The sequence below is a fragment of the Molothrus ater genome, chromosome 26 (genome assembly GCF_012460135.2).
Source record: "Molothrus ater isolate BHLD 08-10-18 breed brown headed cowbird chromosome 26, BPBGC_Mater_1.1, whole genome shotgun sequence".
NCBI classification, from domain to species: Eukaryota; Metazoa; Chordata; class Aves; order Passeriformes; family Icteridae; genus Molothrus; species Molothrus ater.
In genome coordinates, this window is record NC_050503.2 from 1,154,848 (window position 1) to 1,179,101 (window position 24,254).

At 55.3% G+C, this 24,254-nt stretch overlaps 2 protein-coding genes across 10 annotated transcripts in view; both read right to left on the reverse strand.

The window, feature by feature from the left end:
• Positions 1 to 3,876: 3,876 nt before the first annotated feature.
• Positions 3,877 to 7,547, reverse strand: LOC118697102 (cytochrome b-c1 complex subunit 10). The gene is made up of 3 exons (XM_036399589.2): positions 7,433 to 7,547; positions 6,150 to 6,284; positions 3,877 to 4,119 (listed from the first exon to the last, which is right to left on the reverse strand). The coding sequence occupies exons 1-2, from the start codon at positions 7,480 to 7,482 to the stop codon at positions 6,164 to 6,166; spliced, it is 171 nt and encodes a 56-aa protein (XP_036255482.1). The 5' UTR covers positions 7,483 to 7,547; the 3' UTR covers positions 3,877 to 4,119; positions 6,150 to 6,163.
• A 2,589-nt stretch (positions 7,548 to 10,136) lies between these two features.
• The window catches only part of TCF3 (transcription factor 3), an 85,108-nt gene continuing 70,990 nt past the window's right edge, over positions 10,137 to 24,254 (reverse strand). For 2 of the 9 annotated variants that reach the window (XM_036399323.2, XM_036399320.2), the window contains exons 16-20: positions 23,595 to 23,718; positions 22,741 to 22,888; positions 18,420 to 18,646; positions 17,581 to 17,725; positions 10,137 to 16,681 (exon numbers count right to left, since the gene is read on the reverse strand). In XM_036399323.2, the coding sequence (XP_036255216.1) occupies positions 17,583 to 17,725; positions 18,420 to 18,646; positions 22,741 to 22,888; positions 23,595 to 23,718 (642 nt within the window). In that variant the 3' untranslated portion in view covers positions 10,137 to 16,681; positions 17,581 to 17,582. Of the gene's footprint in view, positions 16,682 to 17,580; positions 17,726 to 18,419; positions 18,647 to 21,579; positions 21,819 to 22,725; positions 22,889 to 23,594; positions 23,719 to 24,254 lie in introns of all 9 variants that reach the window. The other 7 variants (XM_036399322.2, XM_036399319.2, XM_036399318.2 and 4 more) reach the window with 5 other exon arrangements.

Sequence of the window (24,254 nt, forward strand, 5' to 3'; positions counted from 1 at the left end):
TGGGGCTGCCAGGGCCCAGCAGTGACTCAGATCCAACTTGCCCCTGACCAGGACCCCCAGGGCCCTTCATTCCCAGTCTGTCCCAAGGGCAGGAACCAGTACTGTCATCGTTAAACATCACATGGTTGGGGATTACTTACTGCCTTTTTCTTTTCAAGTCGGGGCTCACTCACTCGTTTCAAACTCCCTCGTTTGAAAAGCAGCAGGAGATTGAGGGAGGATGTGAGACTTGCCAGGGATGCGAGGGAAGCCCACACCCCCACAACGGGCTGCAAATTGTCCAGACTCGGGAGTAGAAACTGGAAACAATTTCCCAGAGCCAGGTGCGCCTGTAGGTGCCGGGTTACATTTACTTTGTTTAAAAAGGTTTAAGATCCATGCGAGTGGAGGTGGTGGTGTCTTTAGTGTGATCGATGCTGGGCTTTGCCCTGAAGGCATTGCAGCTCCCCAGGGACCGGCTGGGGTAGTTTATGTTGTCTCCTCTGGCCTCACAGGTAGGAAATGTCTCGCTCTGCCATTGCTGTTATTTCCTGCAATCTTGCACAAAAGAGATGGAAAACTTCCAATTCCCACTATTGATCAAACCTACGCTATTTTCCATAAATGCACTTCCCTGTTTTTTTTGTAATAAAAACACCCCAAACCTCAAATCCAGCTCAATTTATACTGTTGTAACCAAAAACTTGTACTGATGTGGAGCTCTGGAGTGCGAAAGGGAAACTGAAGCACGATGAAACCTTCAGTGGTGTTTTTTAAGAATGAACTGGCAGAGCTGGGAGCAAGTGGAGCTGTTTGGATGTAGAAGTGTCACAGCCAGTCTGTGAGAGGATCCCTGCATCCTCTGGACCTCGAGCTGAGGGTATCAGGAGGTAGAAAATCAGTTTCCACTGGCAGCTGGCACCGGTCTGTGGAAGGGAAACATTTACTCTCTCCTAGGACTGCGTGAAATGTTTGGGTAGAAATGAACTCTTGAGCTGAAGGGAAAATATTCCAGTGTTCCTCTGGGAACACTGCCAAGGTGAAATATTTGCAGGTAGAAGCACCAGTTGAAAGTGGATTCAGCTGCCAGAGACTCTGTGTTGCCCCAGGATGAGCAGGTAATCCCCAAAATCACCAAAATCAGTTGTTGTCAGACATGAAAGGAAGCAGCAGGATATCCTGACAGAAAAACTCTTGATTTCACTCTGTAGGTACCCCTGGTTTGAAGCTTCCTACTCTGCATTCCCAGAGCCAACTGAGGAGCTTATTCCAGAGCAGGATTTGCCATGGAATTCCCAGCCCAGGAGCCCGAGCAGAGGCTCCTCCAGGAGCAGAGACCAACAGGGGCTGGGCAGGCTCCCAGTGCTGAGGTGGCTGCAGTTAAAATCCCTGTCCCACCTCCACTGGCACATTCCAGGAGAGAAGTGAAGTGGGGGCAGCACCACAAGGGCCAACACTTGGAAGAGGCAGGCAGGAATGCAAAGTTTCCCTTTTCTTAGGGGCTGTTTCAAAGTTACATCATCAACCCACGGATGTAATTCCAAAGCTGTGCCCTCTCCAGGTTTGGAAGGGGAAGCTTTTTCCCCCTCTGTCAGGTCATTGCTTTTATTTTGTTTCTAACATATGTGGCATTCACAGCTCATTATGAAAATAATTAACTGTTAGAAGAGAGGCAATGCTAGGATATTAAAAATTAGAAAGATCACCCATGCTACTTGGAACAGTAATGATTTGAATTTTAACAGAGACTTGCCCAAGAATGCAGAAGGTATTTTCAAGAGTGTGTTTCTTGCTCTTGTAGCAAAAGAAATACAGCAATTAAACCAGTTATACACTAGTTCTAGGGTTAATTAGCAATAAATCCACCACTGGAAGTGCTGCACGAAGAACAAGGAGCTGAACAATCCCCAAACAAATCCAAGGTCTGTGCACTCCTTGCAGAGCTGCCTGGCACATAGCTGGGATTTAAAATATGTTTTTCCTCCTTTCAGTATCTCCTCTCACCAGCTGGGCACACCTCTGCCACTGGGGCTCTGTAAGGTCACTGTCACCACTGATCGCAGCTCAGGGACCCCGGGGTTCTCAGACACCACAGATCCCCAGCTCCAGCCTTCCCAAAGATCTCCAAGCCATGGAACAAGGCAAAAGCAGGGAATTTCTGAAGCAGCAGGTTACACCCATCCTGCCCAGGTGTGTCACACAGGTGAAGTAAGAGCAGGGACTGAGCTGTCCAGACCTGAGGTTACAATCCTGCTGCTGTGCAAGGACAGGCTGACAGAACATCACTTCCCAAGAATATCCACTCTCCAGGTACAATTTGGCTGGAAATGGATCAGTATCAGCCCCCCTATGCAAGGCAGGGGCTGCTGCTGTCAAAGCTGCACTCCCAGCACCCTGAGGTTAAGGTGAGGCTCTGGCCTCCTGCAGGTCAGTCAGGAGCCCTGCTGGAGCAGGGATGGGACAGCCTGAGCAATCAGCACCATTATCCCATTATTCCACATCCCAGGAAAGCTGCCCCAAGGCTGCCAGAGCTCCAGGAGCTCCCAGGGGTGCTCAGGGTGGGGTTGTTGGCGTGGCTCTGCAGGGACAGGGGCTGCACTGATGATCCCTGAGAGTCCCTCCCCACTCAGGATATTCCAGGATTCTGTGATTGCATCTCAGAGCAGCAAAAGCAGTTTTTGCATGTGAAAATGATATTCTTTGCCCCCAATTAATTAACAATGCTGATGCTGAAGCAACACTAACAAATTTTACTGTTAATTAAGTAATCCAAGTGTCCTGCATAGTGCCACTGTTTGGGCAGGTTTTCCACCAGTTTTCCACAGAAACATCCCTGAGGGTGACACAGCCCTGACAGTGACACATGGGCAGCACAGCTACAACTGGGATTTTCCCCTAAAGAGATTCAAACCTTGCATTACAGCCAAACATTCTAGTAAGATGAAATTGGGCACTAAGCAGAGAGAAAACAGAGACCCTGTTCTCACAGAGAGGAAGTTTGTTTGTAAATTCTGGTCTTTGTGAAAAGGGATGAACTTTTCCCCCCTGAGTCTGAGTCATCTGTGGCTGAGTGGCAGAGACCAGAGCAAAATAATCCTCGTTCTTCTTTTTTCTAACAGCTAAAAGCTCTTGTTGTGTTTGGGGGCTGTTTCACCACCAATTTAAGTTCACAAATAAACAGATATATAAATTGAGAATATAGATTTTTCTACTTAAACCCCAAATTAAGAACTGAGCAGCTCTCTGAAGCCCTGGTTTTCATCCTGGTACAAAGACAGCCAGATTTGGGGCCTGCCTTCCTCAAGCCTCTAGATTAAGCCAGAAAAGTTTAAAAAAATAGACCATTTAAGGGGTCCATGAATTGATGTTAAAAACCCCAAATCCTTTCTTTAAACCAAATTTGAGGAACCTGCTACCATGAAACTCTGCAATATTGGCTGTGAAAAGTTAACTGCATCCATGAGGCCACAGTGATCCAGGAATGATGAGCCTAAAATCAACACATCCCTAAGAGCAGCTCAAGAGCTGTAATTGACATAAATAAATCATCAAGCCCAGCATCCCAGCAGCCAGTGGTTGATTCCTGAGGAACCTGCACAGGAAAAGAGGCAAACATGTGGCAGACCTGCCTTAGGGACACACAGTCCAAGAAGCTGAAGATGTAACACAGTGCCCAGAGCAGCTGGGGGTGCCCCTGGATCCCTGGCATTGCCCAGGGCCAGGCTGGACAGGGCTTGGAGCAACCTGGGACAGTGGCAGGTGTCCCAACCCAAACCAGTCTGGGATTCCATGATTCTATGAGCCAAAACCAAACCTGGAGTCTGATCTTAAGAATATGGACTAAGCAGGTAAGACACACACACACACACAAAATCCTAAAAAACCCCAGCCCCCAAAAATCATTCACTTGGTTTATTTTGTACACCAGGTTTATAACCTGCTCCCATCAAGGCAAGATGAGCTGGGAAAGTGCTCAGAGGAAGTGGTCAGTGAGGGTGAATTTGCTCACAGCTGTTCATGGGACAGACAGACAGACAGACAGACAGACCACAGCTTGTTGCAGAATCTGTACTGATTTCAGGGTCACCCCAGCAGGGTCTCAGGGACGGATGGCTCCAGACACTCTCCAGCAATAGAATCCTACAACAAACACAGAGCAGAGGTTAAGCAGAGCTTCCTGCACAGAGCCACAGCAGTGAAACAGGGGTGTCCTCAAGCCAGGCCTCATCAGCTCTTGGAGATCTATTTCACACCCAAGACAGCTCAGCTACCTTAGAAGGCATAAAATCAGCAGGATGGCTTCTGTGGTAGTGTTGGAAACAGAAAAATTTAATAAAAGGCAAAATAACACCGAGCCAGGTGCAAGAGGTTCTTGCTCCTGGCAAAACACCTCACAAAAGCCATTAGTTCCATTGTTCTCTTCTTTTTCTAGTAAATTGCTCAGGTGGGACTTTTTGGCTTTTGTTCAATTAGCTACCCTTAAGTTTATGGTGAAATCTCCCAAGTTCTATGAGGTGTAATTTCACCTAATTGAAGAGAAACTTGTAGGCTCTATTCCTTTTTAAGGAGACAAAAGGTAGTTTTGTCACTCTATCAACAAAGGGCACATTTCCATACAGCAGCCACAGGAGAGACTTCAGGATCCTCCAGGATCCAGGCAGGGAGTTTCAGGTACAGAAGCTGATGCAGGTGAGGGTGGGCAGGCCTGGAGTCCCTTTGGAAGGGAGCACAGCCCACCACAGAAACATCCCCTTTCTCTGCTCCTCTTCCCACAAAGTTCTTACTTCAAAATGGGAAACAGAGGCTCTTGGCTCGGGAATGGAGCTGTGCTCCTACTACTGACAATTTTTAAAGAAGGAAAGCCCTTAGAAGGCAAGTGAATTGCCTCTACATAACTTGAGAGCTTTTCCAATTGAAAACTTTTCTCCATCCAGGTTAGACAGGGCTTGGATGGTGGAAGGTGTCCCTGCCCATGGCAGGGGTGGGACTGAAGGGGCTTTGAGGACCCTTCCCACCCAAGCCATTGGGTGATTTTATGGTTCTATGACTTGGCTGTAAACATCACAATGACCCACAATGCCTCCAAGTTCAGCTGACTTCCAAAACAAGTTTCATCCCTCTCTTGGTAACAGAAGGATCTGTGCAATACAAAGTTTGCAAACGGTAAATTGTTTAAACTGCAACAACTACAGCTGAAAAAGGACTTAAAAAGTACCTGTCTGTGCTTTTTAAATGGACTGACTTCCCTACAAAATACTGTGTAGCTGGAACACAAATAGCTCACATTCATTAATCAACATTTAGATGGAACTGTTATTCTGACCAGAAGAAACAAACACTGAGGTGAACAGTTTCCTCTGGACTCAGTTTCTCCATTAGCATGCTTTAATGAATGGAAAAATCTTCCTGACTCCCTTCTCTCTGCAGCAAGGAATAAAGAAATCCAAAGCCTGCCTACTAGAAAGAATATGCAGTTAGAGTCCCTACAGAAGGATTGTCTAATTGCTGCTCCAGCTTTAGGAATGCTCAGACTTCCAGAACATTCAGAACAGCACTTCTGATATGCATTTAAAGAAGGAAAACAACCAAAACCTTGAGAAAGCAAATCTTCCAATGAATTTGTGGAATACAATAACTAGCTCTGAAAATTCAATTTACTTTTCATGCCAGTTACAAGGAGCAGAGGGGAGTCTGAATTTGCCTAGTCACAAAACTAGCCCTGAGCTTGTAGCTCTTCTGCTCAGGAACAGAATTAAACAGGTAAGTCAAAAGTTCCAAATTAGCTTGATTTGACCTCTTAAGAAGTGCACTATGTTGTGGAAAACCTGCTGCTTGCAAAATAATCACTTGAAAAACAGATTCTAATGAATATTTCATCCTTCTGGCTCTCTGTGAATTTCCAGTTAAAAAATAGAAAACAAATATGATTGTGCCCCAGGCAAAGAGGAAATATCCACTGTCACACCAACACAGGGTTATTGTGTTCAAGTGTTCCAGGCTAGGCTGTCCTGGACAGGGCTTGGAGCAACCTGGGATAGTGGAAGGTGTCCCTGCCCATGGCAGGGGATAAGCAGGGTGAGCTTTAAGGTCCTTCCAACCCAAACCCATCTGGGATTCTGTGATTTTATAATTCTATTGATTAAGCCAAGAGATGCACAAACAAAACTCACCATTAGGGGGAAGCTCAGTCTTCAGTTTTGTACTTGCCGCCGATGTAGGGAACGTACTGCAAGACCAGCTTCCAGTCTGTGGCCCAGATCACACCAACGCCAGCCACACCACCCCATGTTGCCAGGGTGGGGGTCCTAAAGGAGAGACACACCCAGGGAAACAACAAATTACCACTGGGAAAGGCCTGGCAGATGCTCATGGCTGAGGTACCTGAAAAGGCACTTCAATCAGGGAAAGAGCTTAGAATTCCAGAATAACCTGAGCTGAAAGGTATCCATAGGGATCATTGATCCCAGCCCCTGTGCCTGCACAGGCACCCCAAGAACCCCACCCTGAGCAGCCCTGGGAGCTCCTGGAGCTCTGGCAGCCTTGGCACCATTCCCTGGGGAGCCTGGGCAGTGCCCAGCAGCCTCGGGGGGCAGAACCTTGCCCTGAGCTCCATGCCAAGGCCTGGCCCAGCTCCAGCCCTTGCTGGGCTCCTGTCCCTGTCCCAGAGCAGAGCTCAGCCCCTGCCCCTGTGCCTGCCCTGGGCAGGAGCTGCAGCCCCCAGGAGCCTCCCCTCAGTCTCCTGGGCTCCAGCTGAACCAGCCAAGTGCCCTCAGCTGCTCCTCAGCCCTTCCCCAGCTCCGTGTCCCTCCTTTGGCCACTCTCCAACAGCTTTGGCTCCTTCTGATCTTGTGGTGACCAAGCTGGACACAGAAATACTGAAACAACCTCACAGACACGGAACAGCATTAGTCCTCAGGGCAGCCAAGATATTTGACAGGAAAAAGCTCATAGTCTTTTACTTAAAAAGACTACTGCACAGCGAAGAGAAGACACACTACCATACATGGCTGCCGCCACATGCCGTCGGTTCTGCCCCGTCGTTCTGCCTCCCACAGCCCTGCAAGGGGCACCCACGGCACTGCTGTATTACCGCACGTGAAACAGCCAGCGCCGGGTGGGCCGCAAGCCCTTTCCCCGGCCCCTCAGCCCGGCCCGAGCGCTGCTCCGCACCCCAGCACCGTCCCCAGCGACCCGCATAGAGCGCAGAGGGAACGGGGAGGCCTCGGGCAGGGCTTCGGGAAGGAGCCGGGATGCCCTTCAGGCTCTGTCCGGCTCCCACAGAGCGCGCTGCGAGCGCGGCCGTGCCCCGAGGACGCGGTGAGGGGAGCGCGGAGCCCCGGGCCGAGCGGACAGACCCGGACGGGGCGAGCAGAGCCCGGCTCAGAGCGGACAGAGAGCCCCGGGTGGAAGCGGGCAGCCCCAGCGCGGCGTGGGCAGCCCGGCAGCTCCTCACCAGGTCCGCAGCAGTTCCGCGTAGCGCGGCCCCAGCAGCTGGCTCAACATGGCGATGGCGCCGCCTCACTCAAAGTGACCCCGAGCGCCGGCGGCGGGGCCGCTCCGAGCACGCGCGGGGCTGCAGCGGGGCGGGGCTGCGGCGGAACCGGCCCGCGCGCGGGGCTGTGCGCGAACGTGAGGGGGCGCGGGCGGCCGTGGGGGGACACGGGCCAGCCTGAGCGGACACGGGCCACCCTGAGGGGACATGGGCCACCCTGAGGGGACACGGGCACTGAGGGGACACGGGCCACTCTGAGGGTACACGGGCACTGAGGGGACACGGGCCACTCTGAGGGTACACGGGCCACTCTGAGGGGACACGGGCCACCCTGAGGGGACACGGGCACTGAGGGGACACGAGCCCTGAGGGGACACGGGCCACCCTGAGGGGACACGGGCCACTCTGAGGGGACACGGGCCACTCTGAGGGGACATGGGCCATCCTGAGGGGACCTGAGCCACCCTGAGGTGACATGGGCCCTGAGGGGACATGAGCCACCCTGAGGTGACACGGGCCACCCTGAGGGGACACAAACCACCCTGAGGGGACACGGGCACTGAGGAAACGCCAGCCGAGGGGACACCAGCCCAGGTGGGACATGAGCCCTGAGAGGACGGGCTTGTCTCTGTGTTGGAGTGGGACACGAACCCTGAAGGGACACGGACCGAGGGGACGGGCTGTCCCCAAAGCACAGGGAGGACAGCAGCTGCCCGGGGGACACCGGCTGCCCCTGCACTGCAGAGGGGATGTGAGGCCTGTCTTTGCACCAGAGAGGGGACACGAGCCCTGAGGGGACAGGATGTCTCCACTTTGGAGAGGGGACACGGGCCCTAATGGGTGGCAGTGTCCCCACACTGGGCTGGGACTGCTTCTCAGCCTCTTGTGCTGGAGGGAAGTGCCCCTTCCCAAAGGGGTGTGCCCAGAGCCTGTCAGTGCCCCTGCAAACCCCCCTGTCACGGCCGCTCAGTCTCTCCCAGCAGGAGAGGGAGTTTCCAGCCAGGTTTTTCAGGAGAGGATCATAAAATACCATCAATTCCATAATGTTCCCCAGGCTCTGCTCAGAGCCTGCTCAGCCTCTTGTGAACATGCAGGAGGAACTCTGGAACAAACACCCCAGAGCAGCTGTGGCTGCCCCTGGATCCCTGGAAGTGTCCAAGGCCAGGCTGGAGCACCCTGGGATGGTGGAAGGTGTCCCTGCCCACGGGATGAGCTTTAAGATCCCTTAGAACCCAAACCAATCTGTGATTCTGAGACTGTGTGGCGGTGCAAGCATGACATGACATTTGCCACAACATCTGGTAGCCTCATCCCAGCTCATCTCCAGGGAGGGAGCGCTGGCAGGAGCTCGCTTGGTGGCCACTGCTCTGCTCTTGGGAAGCTGTGTATGCTCTCAGCAGCTCCTCTGTGCTGCTCCTTGCTCCTGTCCTCACCGGCTCTCCCAGCCCAAAGCCTGCTCTGGGCACTCGCCTGCTTAATGCTCCACCTTGTGTATTTGTTGAGCATCCATCTTCCAGGCTGCTCCCAAGCACTTCTCCCTTGCCTGGAGCTGAGCTGTAAACAGCTGGCACAGGCTGCCCAGGGCAGTGGTGGAGTCACCATCCCTAGAAACATTAAAAAAATGTGTGGAAGTGGCTCTTGATTTTTAGTGGTGGACATGGCAGTGCTGCTGGGTTAATGGTTGGACTGGGTGATCTTCAAAGTCTTTCCCAATTTTAATGATTCTGTGGTTTTATGATGCAGTCTAAGGAAGGATCCGTGCACCCAGAGCAGCTCGGGAAGGGCAGAGCTGCCTCACTGCTGACAGAAGGCACCCAAGGCTAAGGGAGATTTAAGCAGCCACTGCCAGAGCCACTTCTCAGTCAGTCTGGGCTGTTTGTCCTGCTCTGGAGCAGCACAGTGAGAGCACAGGCAGCAAACCCGGGGAAGGAAGGCTGCTCCCAGGCAGAGGCCTTGGCTCTGCAAGTGTCCAAGGCCAGGTTGGATGGAGCTTGTGGTCTGGTGGAAGATGTCCCCACTTGTGGCAGCGAGTGGAATGAGATGGGCTTTGTGGTCCTTTCCAGCCCAAATCCATCTGTAATTCTGTGACAGTCCTGGGGGACCTTGGAGCCTGCAGGGCAGGAGAATGGAGCCAGGTGGGGTTGGGCTCTGCTCCCAGGAGCAAGGGACAGGACAAGAGGAAATGGCCCCAGGTTGTGCCAGGGAAAGTTTAGGTTGGATATTAGGAATAATTTCTTCCCAAAGAGGGTTGCCAGGTACTGGCACAGGCTGCCTGGGGCAGAAGTGTTCAAACAATGGATGTGGTGCTTGGGGCATGGGTTAGTGCTGAACTGACTGTTGGACTCGATGATCTGAAAGGTCTTTTCACCCTTAACGACTCTGATTTGATGAATTTCTCCCATCACCAGTCTCTGCTGGGCTCCTGCACGGGCTGGGGGCATTTAACTGGATTGAAGTGGATTTTTTGTGGGTGCTCCCCAGGGGCAGAGGCAAGGAAACAACAGAGATGCAGGGGGCAGGATCCACACCCAGAGCAAGTGTCTGAAAACCTGTCTGGTGTTTGCTTTTGTTTTTTGGTTTTTAGTACAAGGCAAGGCCTTTATTCCAACTTTTCATTCCTAGGGATACAACACCTGAAGGACACACATGGGGATAAAAAAAGTAATATTGTTATAAAATGTCACATTTATTGCTACATTACTGTTATATACAGGACAGTTCTCAAAATCTACTTTAAAAAAGTTAGGATTATTTAAAAATTCCAAATAATCCAGCCAGCTGTTTTGACACTTGTATAAAATTATTTAAAAAAATGAAAACAATTCATATCTTGAGGCACTCAGAAACACAATTTCATCCCCCAATTGTGATTCATTTCAAAGAGCAACGCATTTCCCACCCCCAAATACTTTTTTTTTTTTTTTTTTTGCTGGGTTAGGCATATATATATATATATTTACTATATATATAGTTCAAAACTATAATGTGTATCTGATTTAAGAACAAGGATTTCAGCCACTTAAGTACATCTGGATTTACAGGTAGGCAGCATAAACATCAAAAGCAAGGACCATTTTTATTTTAAAGGCCAAAAACCAAAACAACCCATAACTTTCTACAGGGTTAAAAATAAACAACTTCCGCAGGCATCTCCCATCTGCTCTCCCACCCCCCATTCCTACAAAAATATAAAGAACATCCCAGGAATGCTTTGTTTCCCCGGAGAGCTGGAGCCCTCTGCAGTGACAGGTCATTCCCAGCTGGGATCCTCCCTGTCCTGCCCCTGTCCCCTCTCCAGGCACACACAGCAGCAGTGGCTGCTGCGGGGCTCCCGCGGCTCCTTCCCTCCCAGTGGCTCCACGGTACAAGGTTTGCTCAAAGGCTGCTGGCTTCTGGTGACTTGGGAAGACGTGGCCCTGGCAAAGGGACTGCTGGTGTCCCCAGCTCGCTGTCTCCAGGAGCTCCACGGCTCCCTGGGCACAACCCAGGGGTGCAGGGCACAGCCCAGGGATGGAAAGCACAGCCCAGGGGTGCAGGGCACAACCCAGGGGTGCAGGGCACAGCCCAGGGGTGCAGAGCACAGCCCAGGGGTGCAGGGCACAACCCAGGGGTGCAGGGCACAGCCCAGGGGTGCAGAGCACAGCCCAGGGGTGCAGGGCACAGCCCAGGGGTGCAGGGCACAGCCCAGGGATGGAAAGCACAGCCCAGGGGTGCAGAGCACAACCCAGGGGTGCAGAGCACAGCCCAGGGGTGCAGGGCACAGCCCAGGGGTGCTCTTTGGCCAAAGGCCTCGGTACCAGGACACCCCTTTGGAAGCAGAAACCCCTTTGCTCTCCTGGGCTGCTGCTGCAGCCACGCTGGGCTGAGAGGTCTCAGGGTGAGTGTTACAGCCTTGCCCTCCAGCACAGCACGGGCTTGGCTGTGCCAGGGTGGGAATGGGGAGCCCTGAGGAGCAGGAGGAGTACAAAGCCAGGGGAACAGAGACACCAATGTGGACACCCACGACAGGAGTGCCCTTGGCCCGGAGCTGGGCTGCAGATGGACACACAAAGTTTGGCAGAAGGTCATGAGGAGCCTGCATCACCCTCCTAAGCAGAGCCCCCCTCCCCCTGGGAGTCCTGCAGGCCAAGGCACAGCAGTGCTGGCTCCCCAAAAGGGCTGAATTGTCCTGGAAATCAAAGTACAGAGCACCAGGTCCCCAGGGGCAGGGAGAGGCAGCTGTGCTTTGGGACACTGGCAGCACCCACCCCAGCTGCTGGCATGGGCTGCCCCTCTGCAAAGGGAAACAGCTCAGAGATGCTGGCTGGACAGACTGGGGAGCGTGGCAGGAAGGGAAACAGCCCTGCAGGCTTGGGGTGGCTGAAGGAAGAGCAGCCCCAGCCAAGGCTGAGGCTCAGGGGTTAGGACAGGGCAGTCTGGGCAGCAGCAAGGTGGAACAGAGCTTCTCCTGTCAGGGGGCTGGGGGATGAGGGATGCTGGCAGAGCCCCACCAGCATTGAGCAGAAGGCACAGGAGGATGAAGGGTGCGTGGAGGAGCCCCAGGACCAGGCCCTGTCCCCTCCAGTTCAGTGCTCAGTATGAGCTGGGTGCTCCTACAGTCTCATCTGCCCCCTCCCAGCTCCAGAGCACAGGTCTCAAAATGCTTTTGGAGCTGCCAGGAATGACGCTGGACCCTGAGGGCAGCAGGGAGCAGGAATCACAGACAAGAGCAGAGAGAATGGGCTGGGCTGGGATCTGCAGAGCCCCGGGAGAGGGGAGAGGGGTAAGATTTGCATAGGATTTTTAACAGGGCAAAGACCTTGTGCAAGCTCAGGGTACAGAAAACAGGCCTTGCTATTGCTGGTGTTGGGCAGGAATGGGGGAGTCCAGGGGCCAGGCTTGCTCTGGGTTAGCCAGCACTGCAGGTGGGGGCTGAAAGCTTCTTCTGGCCCAGCTCCATCCCCAGCTTTGCTTCACCTCCCAGAGCCCAGGGATGGAACTGGAGCTGGCTCAGGCTCCCCAATACAGCACAGCAGGGCCTGCAAGAGGAACTTGGGTTCCACTGGCCACAAAGTTGGCAGCAAAGCTCAAGGGGTGCAGGGGACTGGGGGTTTGCAAAGCCTCCTGTTTCTCGAGCCCCCACAACTGGAACCACCCAGCAAGGGCCCAAAGGCTCTGCTGGCTTCAGTGGGGACACTGGTGAGACACAAAGGACCTTGGAGAGCAGTTTCTGCCCTGACTCTGGAATTACAGCCTGACACAACCACAGCTTGAGTCCATCCTTCCTGCAGCCCAGCTCTGGGGGAAGCAGGGGAGCAGAGAGCCCCAGGAGCTGCTGGCTGGGGCTGTGAGGGGATCTGAGGGGTCAGGGCAGGGGTGAGTGCCACACAGCTGGAATTCTGCTCCCTGGGCTGGGAGCAGCCACCACTGCCTGAACACCAACCCATGGGAGGCTGCAGCTGCTTTGTTCTGGGGAAAAAGCAGGTGAAAAGGGAGAAAAAACAACAATCTGCAACTTTACTGTTCATAGACTGGATTCCAGATGCTCCCCAGTCCTGTGGCATGCACAGCCTGTGTGCAGGCAGGCAGGGGGCTGGCTGAGCGGGGCAACAGGAGGCCCCTGGGCTGGGGACACAGGAAATGTCCCATGGCAGTGTCCCAGTTCTGCTGCTTCACTGAGGCAGCCTGGGCAAAGAGGAACTAGAAGAAGCTGCACAGAAGGGAAGGCAGCCCCCCATGTGATGAAGGAAGCTTGGGGGGGCTCAGTGGCCCCCCAAAGAGGAGGACATGTGCCCCCGGGAGCAGCCATGCAAGCAAAGGCTGAGAGAGGAAGGAGGAAATGGAATAAATGGCACCACACAGCATGTCACCCCCCTGTGACACCTCTCCTGGCAGCACCACTGCTGTGGGGGACACACAGACGGGCACAGGAACAGGTCTGGGGATCTCTAAGATCCCAAGTGGAATGGAGCAGAGCTGTGGGCTGGGGAGGGTGCAGACCTCGCTGACCACAACACCTAAAGACAAGAGTTTCATTGCTACAGGGTGACATTTCAGGGCTGGGCTGGTGGGATTTTGGGGAGAGCACCTGGCAGTGGTTGTTTTTAGAAAAGCCACTTTCCCTGGCAGGTTACAGGCACCAAGCTCACACTGAGCCAAACACACTGGCAAGACAAAGGAAATTTTCCTTGCTGCTCTTCCCAATTGTTCCCTGAGCACCTGAAAAGCAGAGATGCCACTGAGGCCACACTGGGCTGGCACACACAGCTGTCACCCTGTGCCATCGAGGCAGCTCCAGGGACAGCACTGCCACCCCTACACTGTGCTTTTGAGATGGTCTCTCCAAACCCTGCCTCTGAGGGCTAATGCTCGAGGATCTTCACCCAAGCCTTGCCATGGATGGAAGTTGGCTGGATTTGCTGTCAAAGTAACATCTTAAACCACCTAAATGCAGCTGAAATGCTCCATTTTTGTTGTGATGCCTGGGGATTCAGGGATGGTGAGAAAGGCTCTGGCTCATCAGGGTTCCTCCTTGGCCTGCAGGACTCGGAGGGGATAAAGAAGTTCAGCAAATTTGTGAACAACTCATAAATCTTCTCAGGTTTCCACTTTTGTTGAATTTATGGATTTTTCTTGACTAGTCCCTTTAAGTCCAGTTGTCCATTACTGCCACCTCCAATTCTTGGGGCAAAATCAAAGGGTTTGTGAACCACTTTTAACTATTTTTTGTAGGGTTTCAAGCTTTCCAGGGCTGGGACACTGCTCCATCCCTCCTGGCCCTGGGACAGGGGCACTGAGCCAGCCAAGAGCCCTGAGCAGTGGGCACTTTGCAGCCCCAGCACTCTCACCAGTGGAGCAGGAACTCTCATGGATGAAACAGAAAGCAGCTGCTGAGCCCTGCAGTTTGCACTCCAGAGCATGAATGGGAGTCAGGGCTGCCACACAGGGAGCAAAACCTCATCCATCTCCCTGCCCACTGCTTCAGCAGCCAGAAGAGCCCCAGGGAGGGAAGTGTTGTAACCTGTTGAGCTGATTAGGCTAAAATGTGTCTGTTGACACCGGCAAGAAGCACCTGGGTTATGGAACCACTGAGTTTCCTGCCCTTCCCAGGGACAGAGCTGGGGCTGCTGAGGTCTCACCATGCAGAAGGAATGGTGGGAGCACCCAAAAGCTTCAGAGGGATGGTTGGATGCTGGGGAGCCCCAGGCAGGGCCAGGGGCAGCAGGGACAGTCCCATCCTGCCCTGGCACTTGGAGTGGCTCAGCCTGGAGCTGCCACAGGGTGAGGCCACAGTGCCCAGGTGTGGGTGGGGGATAAGCACAGCCCTGAGCACTTCCAGCAGGGCTTGCCAGGGCACAAAGCACGTGGAGGAGCACCAGGTTATGCCAAGAGCCTGGGGTACCTGGGAAGTGCCACAGGAGCTAATCCTGCGTGCCAGTCCCTCCCTTTCCCTGTGCCAAAGCAACACAGCTTCCCCAGGAGCCCAGGCTGGAGCAGCACAGGGAGAGATGGAGCCTGCAGGGGAGAGGGGAGCTCCCCACATCCCCCCAGACCAGCAGCCATGTCTCGTGCACCATCCTGCCTGACTGGGCTCTGCAGAGCTGGGAAGAACCAGGCACAAAATGTTTCACAAGGAGAGGGAAGAAACAAGAGTAAATTCCTGGTGGATGTTTTTGCATGGCCATCTCCAGACTGGCAGCTGCAGCTCAGCACTGCCCAGCACCTCTTTGTTTGCTCCACACCTCCAGGGCACCCAGAGGGGCTGCCAGGGATCCTCCTCCTGCTGGGGACACCAGAGTGGTCTGGAGTGACTCCAGGGGAATCCCTTGGAGTGAAGGGACAGCTGGCCCAGCTTGGCTGCTGGAGCACAGGGACAGGAGCTCCTGCTGCCCCCTTCCCAGTGCCAAGAGAGGAGCCCGTGTGCAGGTGAGGTGGCCACTCCCATCCCGTGGCAGGGCTGAGCTCAGTCTGCCTCCGGGGACGCCTGGGAGATGTGACAGCAGGTGACAGCGGGCTGTGAGGCCACCCCTCTCCCCGAGCCAGCATTGTGCATTTCCAATGGCTCCAGTGCCAGAAGGGATCCTGCAGCTGCTCAGGGCTTTGCCCAGGCTGGAGTGGCCGGGTCTCTGCTCCTTCCCTGCCTCCAGCACCCTCTGCTGCTGCTGCTGCCCGGCCTCCTGGCCCTGTGTCCCACTGCTGCTCCAGCTGCCTCTGCCTCTTCCCAGTGCTGCAGCTTTGTTCACTTGGTCTTTGTTCAGTGCTGCTCCTGGAAGTGCCTCTGGCAGCTCTGGCCCGTGGGAACAGGAGCTTCCCTGTGCATCCCTCGCTGCTCTGCTCACCTGAAGTGCCTCAGTCCCTTGGTTCTCCTCCACCTGGGGCTGCTCTTCCAGCTCCTCCTCCCCACGGTGACACTCTGGAACAGCCGTGGTCACATCCTCTGACCCGGGGGCATCTCCAGAACAAAGCAAACCCCAGCGAGCACCTCAGTCACTGCCCGGGGAGGGGAGCACTGCTGCCACTGCTTTGCTGTTTAACTTCCTTTTCCCAAATGAGAAGTGGCCGAAGATAAGAGATGGTGAATTCAGCACAAGTTTGTTTGTTGTCATGGAAGGTACAAGCCAGGCAAGGAAGAACATTCCCTCACTGTGGCTACATTCGCTTTTAGTGGCTTTCCGAGCCGAATCTGAGAATTCCTCTCTTTATATCCAGTCTCTCTTAATACAATTTTAATATTCTGGTTGATCCTAAAGATGCAACGTTAACTATAGAAACAGCAGCAGAAAAGCGGAGGGTACAAGACATGTTTTTATACAAAAAAAAAAATTTTTTTTCGTTGCTTACAAAACATATGCAAAAGAAGCTAAAAAAACCAAAAGGCATTGCTATTTGTTCTACATAAAAAATCTCATAACTAATGTTCTTTTTTTTTTAAAAAAGAAATATCAAGCTTAGGCACAATTTTGCTGCTGGCTGCTTGTGAACAAGCCAAGAGAACACGCCACCCCCTCCTAACTGAGTGATATGTATTGACTGTTCTGCACTTTATACTTAAGGCAATTTTTTGTTTCCGTTTTGTTTCTGACAAAGTGTTTTTTCCACTCCTTACGTCACGCCAGGATCCGGCTGCGTGTGTCAGTATGAGCAGTACTACAGTTCATGGTTCAACAGGGCTGCAGGTCACACCAAGGGTTTTCTTCCTACACACCTCCGTAGCCAGAGGAACAAAAAGATCTACAAATAAAAGAAAATAAAATAATAAAAAAGTCTGAAGTGATAGAAGCCCAAATGAGAATAAAACTCCTTGCACAGGGGGCCCCAAGGCTGTCAGTCCCTGCAGGGCTGGGCAGGGCTGCAGCTGAGCTTGGCCTTTGTTTTGGTCAGGCCATCCCCAGGCACCCACCGGGACAGGGGACACTAAGGGACTGTGTCGTCTCCTTGCACTGCATGGGATCAGCTCCTGACCTACCACTCCTGGATCTGCTCAATCCCCCCATCCACCACCTCTGCACTGCTCAGATGCTCCTAGGGTCCCTTAAAAGTGGGAACAGCCCATGGGAACCAGTGCCTGCCACAGCCTCACTGGGGGATTTTCACCTTCTCTGACTCTCTTGGCATTTCTGGGACCTGCCCATTCCCTCTCATAGAGCCACAAGGAAAAGGAATTGCTGGTTTCCAGCAGCCAACTGGGGCAGGACTGGGAGGTGCAGAGCAGAGCTGAGCCCACCCAGAGAGCTCCAAACCCCCCATCCCAGCTATGGGGTTGCACTTTCCTGTGGGCCAGAGGCTCTGGATGGGGCACATGACACACAGAGAGAGAAAATCATGGAATGGGTTGGGCTGGAAGGGACCTTAAAGATCATCTTATTGCACCCCTTGCCATGGAAGGGACACCTCCCACCATCTCAGGTTGCTCCAAGCCCCTCCAACCTGGCCTTCAGGGATGGGGCAGCCCCAGCTGCTGTGGGCACCTGTGCCAGGCCTTGCACACATGTAGGTCATTGATTTCAGGGACATGAAGCAGAGCTGTGGCTGCTGCTGAGGGAGCGGGGCTGAGCAGCCAGAGCAGAGCAGGGCACGGGCACAGGGCTGGAGCCACGCTGGGATGTGGGATCACAGGTGGGGAATGGTACCTTTACATGTGTCCAACAGGGTTGTGACCGTCTCCTAGACCAGGATGGGAAGCTGACAGTGTCATCTGGGGGTCTCCTACCACTCCGGACACTTTCTCCTCTTCCCGACGCTTCAAGCAGGCGGCTTTTGGGTTCAGATTGCGCTCTGTGCCCAAAACAGCAAGGGAGGGGAGCAACCTCAGTCTGGGCACCAGCATCACCCCTGGCAGCAGCACCCCAGAGGGACAGAGGGGACCATGCCAGGCAGGCCTGTGTGAGGAGATGAGCTCCGTGCAGCGCTCGCTGCTGCCCCAGTCCCTGCAGGATCCTGCCAGGCCCCTGCTCGAGCAGAACCCCAGGCCCAGCTGCACCCCCACTTCACCAGGGAATCATGGAATGGTTTGGGTTGGAAGGAATATTAAAGTCCATTTTGTTCCAACCCCCTGCCATGGGCAGGGACACATCTCACTGTCCCAGGCTGCTCCAAGCCCCAGCCAACCTGTCCTTGGGCACTGCCAGGGATCCAGGGGCAGCCCCAGCTGCTCTGGGCACCCTGTGCCAGGGCATCTCCATGTGCTTGTTACAGGAAGCCCCAAGTGCCTCAGCCAGCACTCAGAGCTGAGGACTGAATTTTCCAAAGCCGCTTAATGGGATCCAGGTGCAAAATTATATTAAGCATGAGCAGAGAGAGAGAGCAGCCTCAAATCCACCCCGGGCTGGGGAGAGCTCAGCAGCCAGAGGTGCTGCTGGTGCTGCAAACACACAGCTCAGACAGAAAGCAGAGTCAGGACAGAGAAGCAGGAGCATGCAGAGACAGGGGAGAGACAGGCCCCGAAATGCACCTGCCAGCGGTACCATACCTCGTACTTGCTGCTCCAGGCCCAGAATGACCTGCACGGCCTGCTGCAGGATGATCAGTTTGGTCTGTGCTTTGTCCGTTTTTAAGTGCATCTGGCACATTCGTCCCAGCTCTTTAAAGGCCTCGTTAATGTCCCGCACTCGCACCCTTTCCCTGGCGTTATTGGCCATTCGCCTCTCCCGGTCCCTCAGATCTTTGTCCTCCAGTGACAAGGCCTCGTCTGTACTGCTGGGTTCACAGCACCACAGGGGTTAGTCAGGGGGTGCCACGAGGGGGGCTCTCTATGTTGCCGTGCTGGAAGTGCTCCGGGTGTCCACTGGAAATGGCCCAAACGGCCTCACTTTGCAAAGCCAATTCCTCCGGGTGCTTCCCAGAGCAGCCCAGGCTGTGTCACCTCTGCAAGCCCAGGGAAGGTGCTGCCAGCACAGGGCCAGGTGCCCAGGGGGCTGGAGGGGCCAGGGTGGGCATTGATGCAGCATCACCCACCAACACCTTCCACCCTCTGCAAAATTTTGCCTTCCTGTTTGTTTTCAACTGAAAACTCGAAGACTGGGGGAGGCTCTCTGGCAAAAACGTCAGGTTTGTCCCCCATGGAAAGATTTTGGCAGGAAGCAAATCCTTCTCTGTAAGATTTCCTTCCCAAATTCCATCTGCAGCTTCCAGTGCTGGTGTTTGGAGCAGTGGTGCTGCAGCAGCAGGAGCAGCCTGGCCTGGCACCCTCTGAGGGGCCAGGGCAGCATTGGGAGCAGGAGCTGCTCTGAGGATCAGACTCGGAGGCAGACACTGAATCCAGATCTTTCCACACAGCCAAAACACGGCCAGAAGGGGTGATTTTTTTTTTTTCCAGGCACAGTCAGAAGCTCTGTGAGAGCCCCCACTGCTGACAGCACCCCAGGGATGCCTGACACAGGCAGGGATGGGGGAAGCAAAGTTGTGCTGGCAGCATCTTGAGCCGTGGCCTTGCCCACCCCCTCGAAAGCCCCAATTTAAATACAGACGACCTTCTCCCCCAGAGCAAAACTTGTTGCAGGAAGACACCTATCTGAGGAGGGTCCTTGGGTGAGACCTGACACTGGGACAGCCTGTGGCCTCCTGGGGAGCCATGTGGGGATCAGCCTTTAGCAAAGAGGGGCCGCAGAGCCCTCCTGGAGAGCCTCCGGACAGTGCAGGGCCGTGTGAAGGGGGAGCAGGGGCTCCCTGGCAAGCACTGCCTGTGTGGGACTGAGGGCTGCCCACTGGCCCTGCTGCACCCTCTCCTCACTGCCCTGTCCCTGCCTGTGTCCCCTCCTCGCTGCCCCAGCTGCCACCTCCTCTCCACAGGCCCAGCACAGGCGGGGGGACGGGGCCATCCTGGCACCTGTGTCCCCACAAAGGACCCCAGATCCCTCCTCCAGCACAGGCTGGTGGCTGCAGCTCCTTGCTGGTGGCCAGTCCTAGCTGGTGGCTCCCCCAGCAGGGACAAGGCTTGGATGTCACACCTGGGCAAGACAGAGTTGTGTCCCCAGCACCAGCACGTACCACTGGCAGCTTGCACTGTGTGAGGATGGGATGCTTTGGCTGCCTTGTGCCCCTGGGGGTCACCAGCCAGCCTAAAACTCCTCAGTCTCCTCCTTTCCCTTCCTGCAGCTGCTGCGGCAGTGGGAGGATCCTGGCAGCCCCCACGGCACACAGGGACCTGATGGCAGCACTGCCAGAGGGGCTGGGAGGGAGGGATTCTCTCCTGGAAAGCAGCTCAAAGCCAAGGAGGGGACACTGCCTGTCTGCACTATCTGCTGAGGGAGCCTGCAGGGCTCAGCCTCCTCTGGCTGCCCTCAGGAAGGGTTTAAAAAGGGACAAGCGTGGGAGACCAAAGTGAACACGGTGCCAACTCTGCCTAAGCCCTGCCCCACCCTCGGTCCTGCCTGGGATCCGTGAGCAGCAAGTACAAGGTAGAGTGGGACCACCGAGAGGTCACGGCTGGGGCATGTCTGTAGGAGATTGGAAAGAACAGAACCAAAAAGTAAAAACTTGAAATAAAAAAAAAAATCAAAAGGAAGGGGAAATTAAAAAAGAAGACAGGAAAAAATATACATGTTATGAAAGGCAAAAAATTACAAACTGAAGAGAGGCACAAAGGACTCCAACATCAAGGCACAGCAAGGCCAGCAGAGAGGAGCACAGGCAGGCACAGCCCCCGACGCGTGTTACACAGCTCTGCAGAGAGAAAGGGGTTAACCTGCCCGGGGCGCGCTGCAGGCGGGGCAGGGGCGGGCCAGGAGCACATGCACTGCGGGATGGGGACAAAGCGGCCTCGGCCTGGGGGGACAGCCGGGACTGCCACCCTCGGCCTGGGGGGACAGCCGGGACTGCCACCCTCGGCCTGCGGGGACAGGCGGGACTGCCACCCTCGGCCTGGGGGGACAGCCGGGACTGCCACCCTCGGCCTGGGGGGACAGCCGGGACTGCCACCCTCGGCCTGGGGGGACAGCCGGGACTGCCCCCCTCGGCCTGCGGGGACAGCCGGGACTGCCCCCTCGCTTCCCCCCTGCGATGGGTGCACACTCCGTGGTGGGAGGGAGCGAGCCCTGAGCGTGGCCCGGGGAGGGCAGAGGCTGCAGGACCCCGCTGGCGGCTCCAGGCTCAGAATGCACAGCGCTCCCACACCAGTGCAGGCAGCGATCAGCCCGGGCATCCCGCTGCCCTCGCACGGCTGCCGTGCCCCAGGGCTTTGCCAGGTGCCACACTGGGGGACAGCAGCACAGAGCCCCATCGGGCACACCGAGGGTAAAGGAACGGGCTCGGTGCTCAGAGCAGCCCTTGGAGATGGCAGAGCTGGACCCCTCTGAGAGATTCTCTAGTGGGGTTTCTGTCACTTTGCTGGCCAAGCACTGAGCACTCCTGGCTGTAGGGAAGCAGGACATGGCACAGGCGTCCCCACGGGGACCAGCATGCAGCACACGCAGTGGCAGCGGGGGACAAAGGAGAGAACAGCAGGGATGGATGCAAAAAAGGAAAAAAAAAAAAAAAAAATTAAAAGGACATCAACAGCCTTGGGTTGGTCCCCAAGGCCACAGGGGAGAGAGACAGTGCGAGGCACCACAGCACGTCACAGGAGACAGACAGACAGACAGCCCCGTGCCGATCAGGTACGTAAATATCACCACTCCGGGACCCTCACTGACCTCTAACTTGTTGCTCCAGGTTCAGTATGACTGATACGGCCTGGTGTAGGATTAGCAGTTTGGTCTGCGGTTTTTCGCTGTTTAGGTGCAGCTGGCACATGCGTCCGAGCTCCTTAAAGGCCTCGTTGATGTCACGAACCCGCAGGCGCTCACGGGCATTATTGGCGACCCTCCTTTCTCTCTCTCTCTCGGCTTTTTGCTCTGGGGGAAGAAGATCGTCCTCCTCATCCTCATCTTGACTAATGGTTTAAAATAAGAACGAGACAGGGACATTCCTCGTGTGCACTCTCAGCACTGGTCAACTCACAGACAAGAAACACACGGTGACGCAGCGAGATGAGAGCCCCCCGTGTGCCCTGCCAGGACCTGCCGGCCTGTGCCACGTGCAGGGACATGCAGGGGCTTCGGACACAACCAGTTAAGGCTCTTCTTCTGCCTCTTTTTTGTTTTCTTTTGGTTTTAAACAGCAAAGAAAGAACACACAATGTGATTAAGGCCTGAGCTTGTTGCCAGGAGTGTGCAGGGTGGCTCAGACAAGGTGAAGGCCAACACTGGAATCCCCATCTGGAATCTGGGAAGATGCAGGCCTCTGCCTCCAGGGCAGGAGTGGGGCTGGTGCTGCCTCTCTGGGCACCATCACCCTGCTGAGGTCTCCGAGCTGGTGGCAAGGCCACAGAGCAGCCAACACGCTGAAGGACTCCACCTGAGCCACTGCCACTCCTCTGGCTGGATGTGACAGAGGATACAGGAGCCCAAAGCAGACAGCAGAGATGCCCCAAGGCAGGGAGGGGGTCAAACTGTGTCTGACTGGGAGCACTGGCTCCTTCCCTGCACAGCCCCAAGTGCCCACACAGGCAGGTGGGGGATGAGGTGCATCGCTCTGCTTTAGGAGCATGAGGATGCCCTGAGGCCACAGGGACAGGAGCCAGCAGGAGGGTGGCAGGGACCCTTCCCCTGGGGCGGTAGCAGGAGCCCAGGCTGTGTGAGACCACACCAGGCTCCAGATGGGCAGGGCTGGGGGGTCTGTGCCACAGGATGACCCCAGGCCAAACCGGGCCAAGCCCAGTCAGTGCCTGGTGGGTCCTGGCAGCTGGACCCCAGCCCAAACAGCCCTGGCCTGGGAACAGAGAAAGTGAAGGGAGAGACCTGTTCAAAGAGCACCTTGTTCTGTTCCGGGAGGGTTTCAGCTCCTTCTTCTCCTCTTCTGAGTTATCTGCCACCGACGTGTTCTCCTCATCCTCCTTCTCCTCCCTCTTTATCTCGCTCGTTCCTGAGGAGACGCTGCTCCGGCCCAGCCCCCCAGACAAACCTGCAGAGAGAGCAGAGCCACGTGCAGAACCTGAGAACCTGAGGGGCCTGACCCACAGAGGAGGCTGGGGGGGCCCCAGGCTCTGCTCCTGCAGCCCAAACTCATCCTGCATTGCTGCTCCACACTCGGGGAAGATGTGAGGGTGCTGCCTCTGCTGATGCTCCCCCTTCTCCCTCTTACTTCCAATTTGGGAACCCAACCTACACAGCAGAGCACTGGGAACTGTGCACCCACACCTGGCGGGGGGAATGGGAAAATACAGGTTGAACAGGTAGGGATGTAGGGTTAGATGAGATATTGAGAATCAGGAATTGTTCCCTGGCAGGGTGGGCAGGCCCTGGCACAGGGTGCCCAGAGCAGCTGGGGCTGCCCCTGCATCCCTGGCAGTGCCCAAGGCCAGGCTGGACACTGGGGCTTGGAGCAGCCTGGGACAGTGGAAGGTGTCCCTGCCTATGGGACAGGGTGAAAGGGGATGAGCTTCAAGGTCTCTTCCAATCCAGACCATTCTGGGACTCTGTGAAACCTCTGGAAAAGGCTCCAGGTAGAAACTGCCCTGTGAATGCTGCAAGGGAGCACCAGCCTTGCAGAGAGATCATCCATCTCCTCCCAGGCTGCACAGGCCTGGGCCCAGCCCCACAGGTGAGTCCCCAGAGCCCCCAGCAGGTGACCCTGAGCACAGGTGACCCCCCCTGCAGAGCTGCCTTACCACTGTACGTGTCCTGCTGCCTGCTGAGCTCCGGCAGCGAGCTGGGCTGGGATGGAAGCGTGACGTGGTTGTGGAGCAAGCTGGGGTTGCTGGACAGCCCATCCTCAGGGTGGCCTCCTCCCACCTGCAGCAAGGAGCAGAGTGAGCCTCAGGGAGGGATGGGTCACTGCCAGCAGGCAGAGGGGACATTCACCTGAGCTGTCACCCCAGGCTCCATGGAGCAGGCTGAGGCACAGCTGGGTGCTCTGGGTGCTCCCCTCACCTCCCACCCCTGGAGCTCTGGAATGCAGGAGGGAAGAGCCAGCCTGTGCAGCAGCAGCTCTCTGGGACCGCTGGGGACACTGCAGCTCCCTGCTCTGAGCAGGGGCTGCACCCAGAGCCCTGTCACTGCTGTCCCCTGCCCCATGAAAGTCCCTCTGTGCCTGGTGCAAGGCCAGCACAGCAGAGATGACACATGTCCTGTGTCATTGAGCACCACTGCCACCTCCCCAGTGCCACCAGAGCAAGGGACATCCCAGCAACATGAACTTGGCTCCAAAGGGCTGGAGGCAAAGGGTGAGGGCCCCTTCTGAGCCCACAGCCCCGAGGCAGTGCCACACAGGCTGGGCACTGAGGGGACAGAGCCCTGCTGGCTCCCCAGCTGGCAGCAGCCTACAGAGG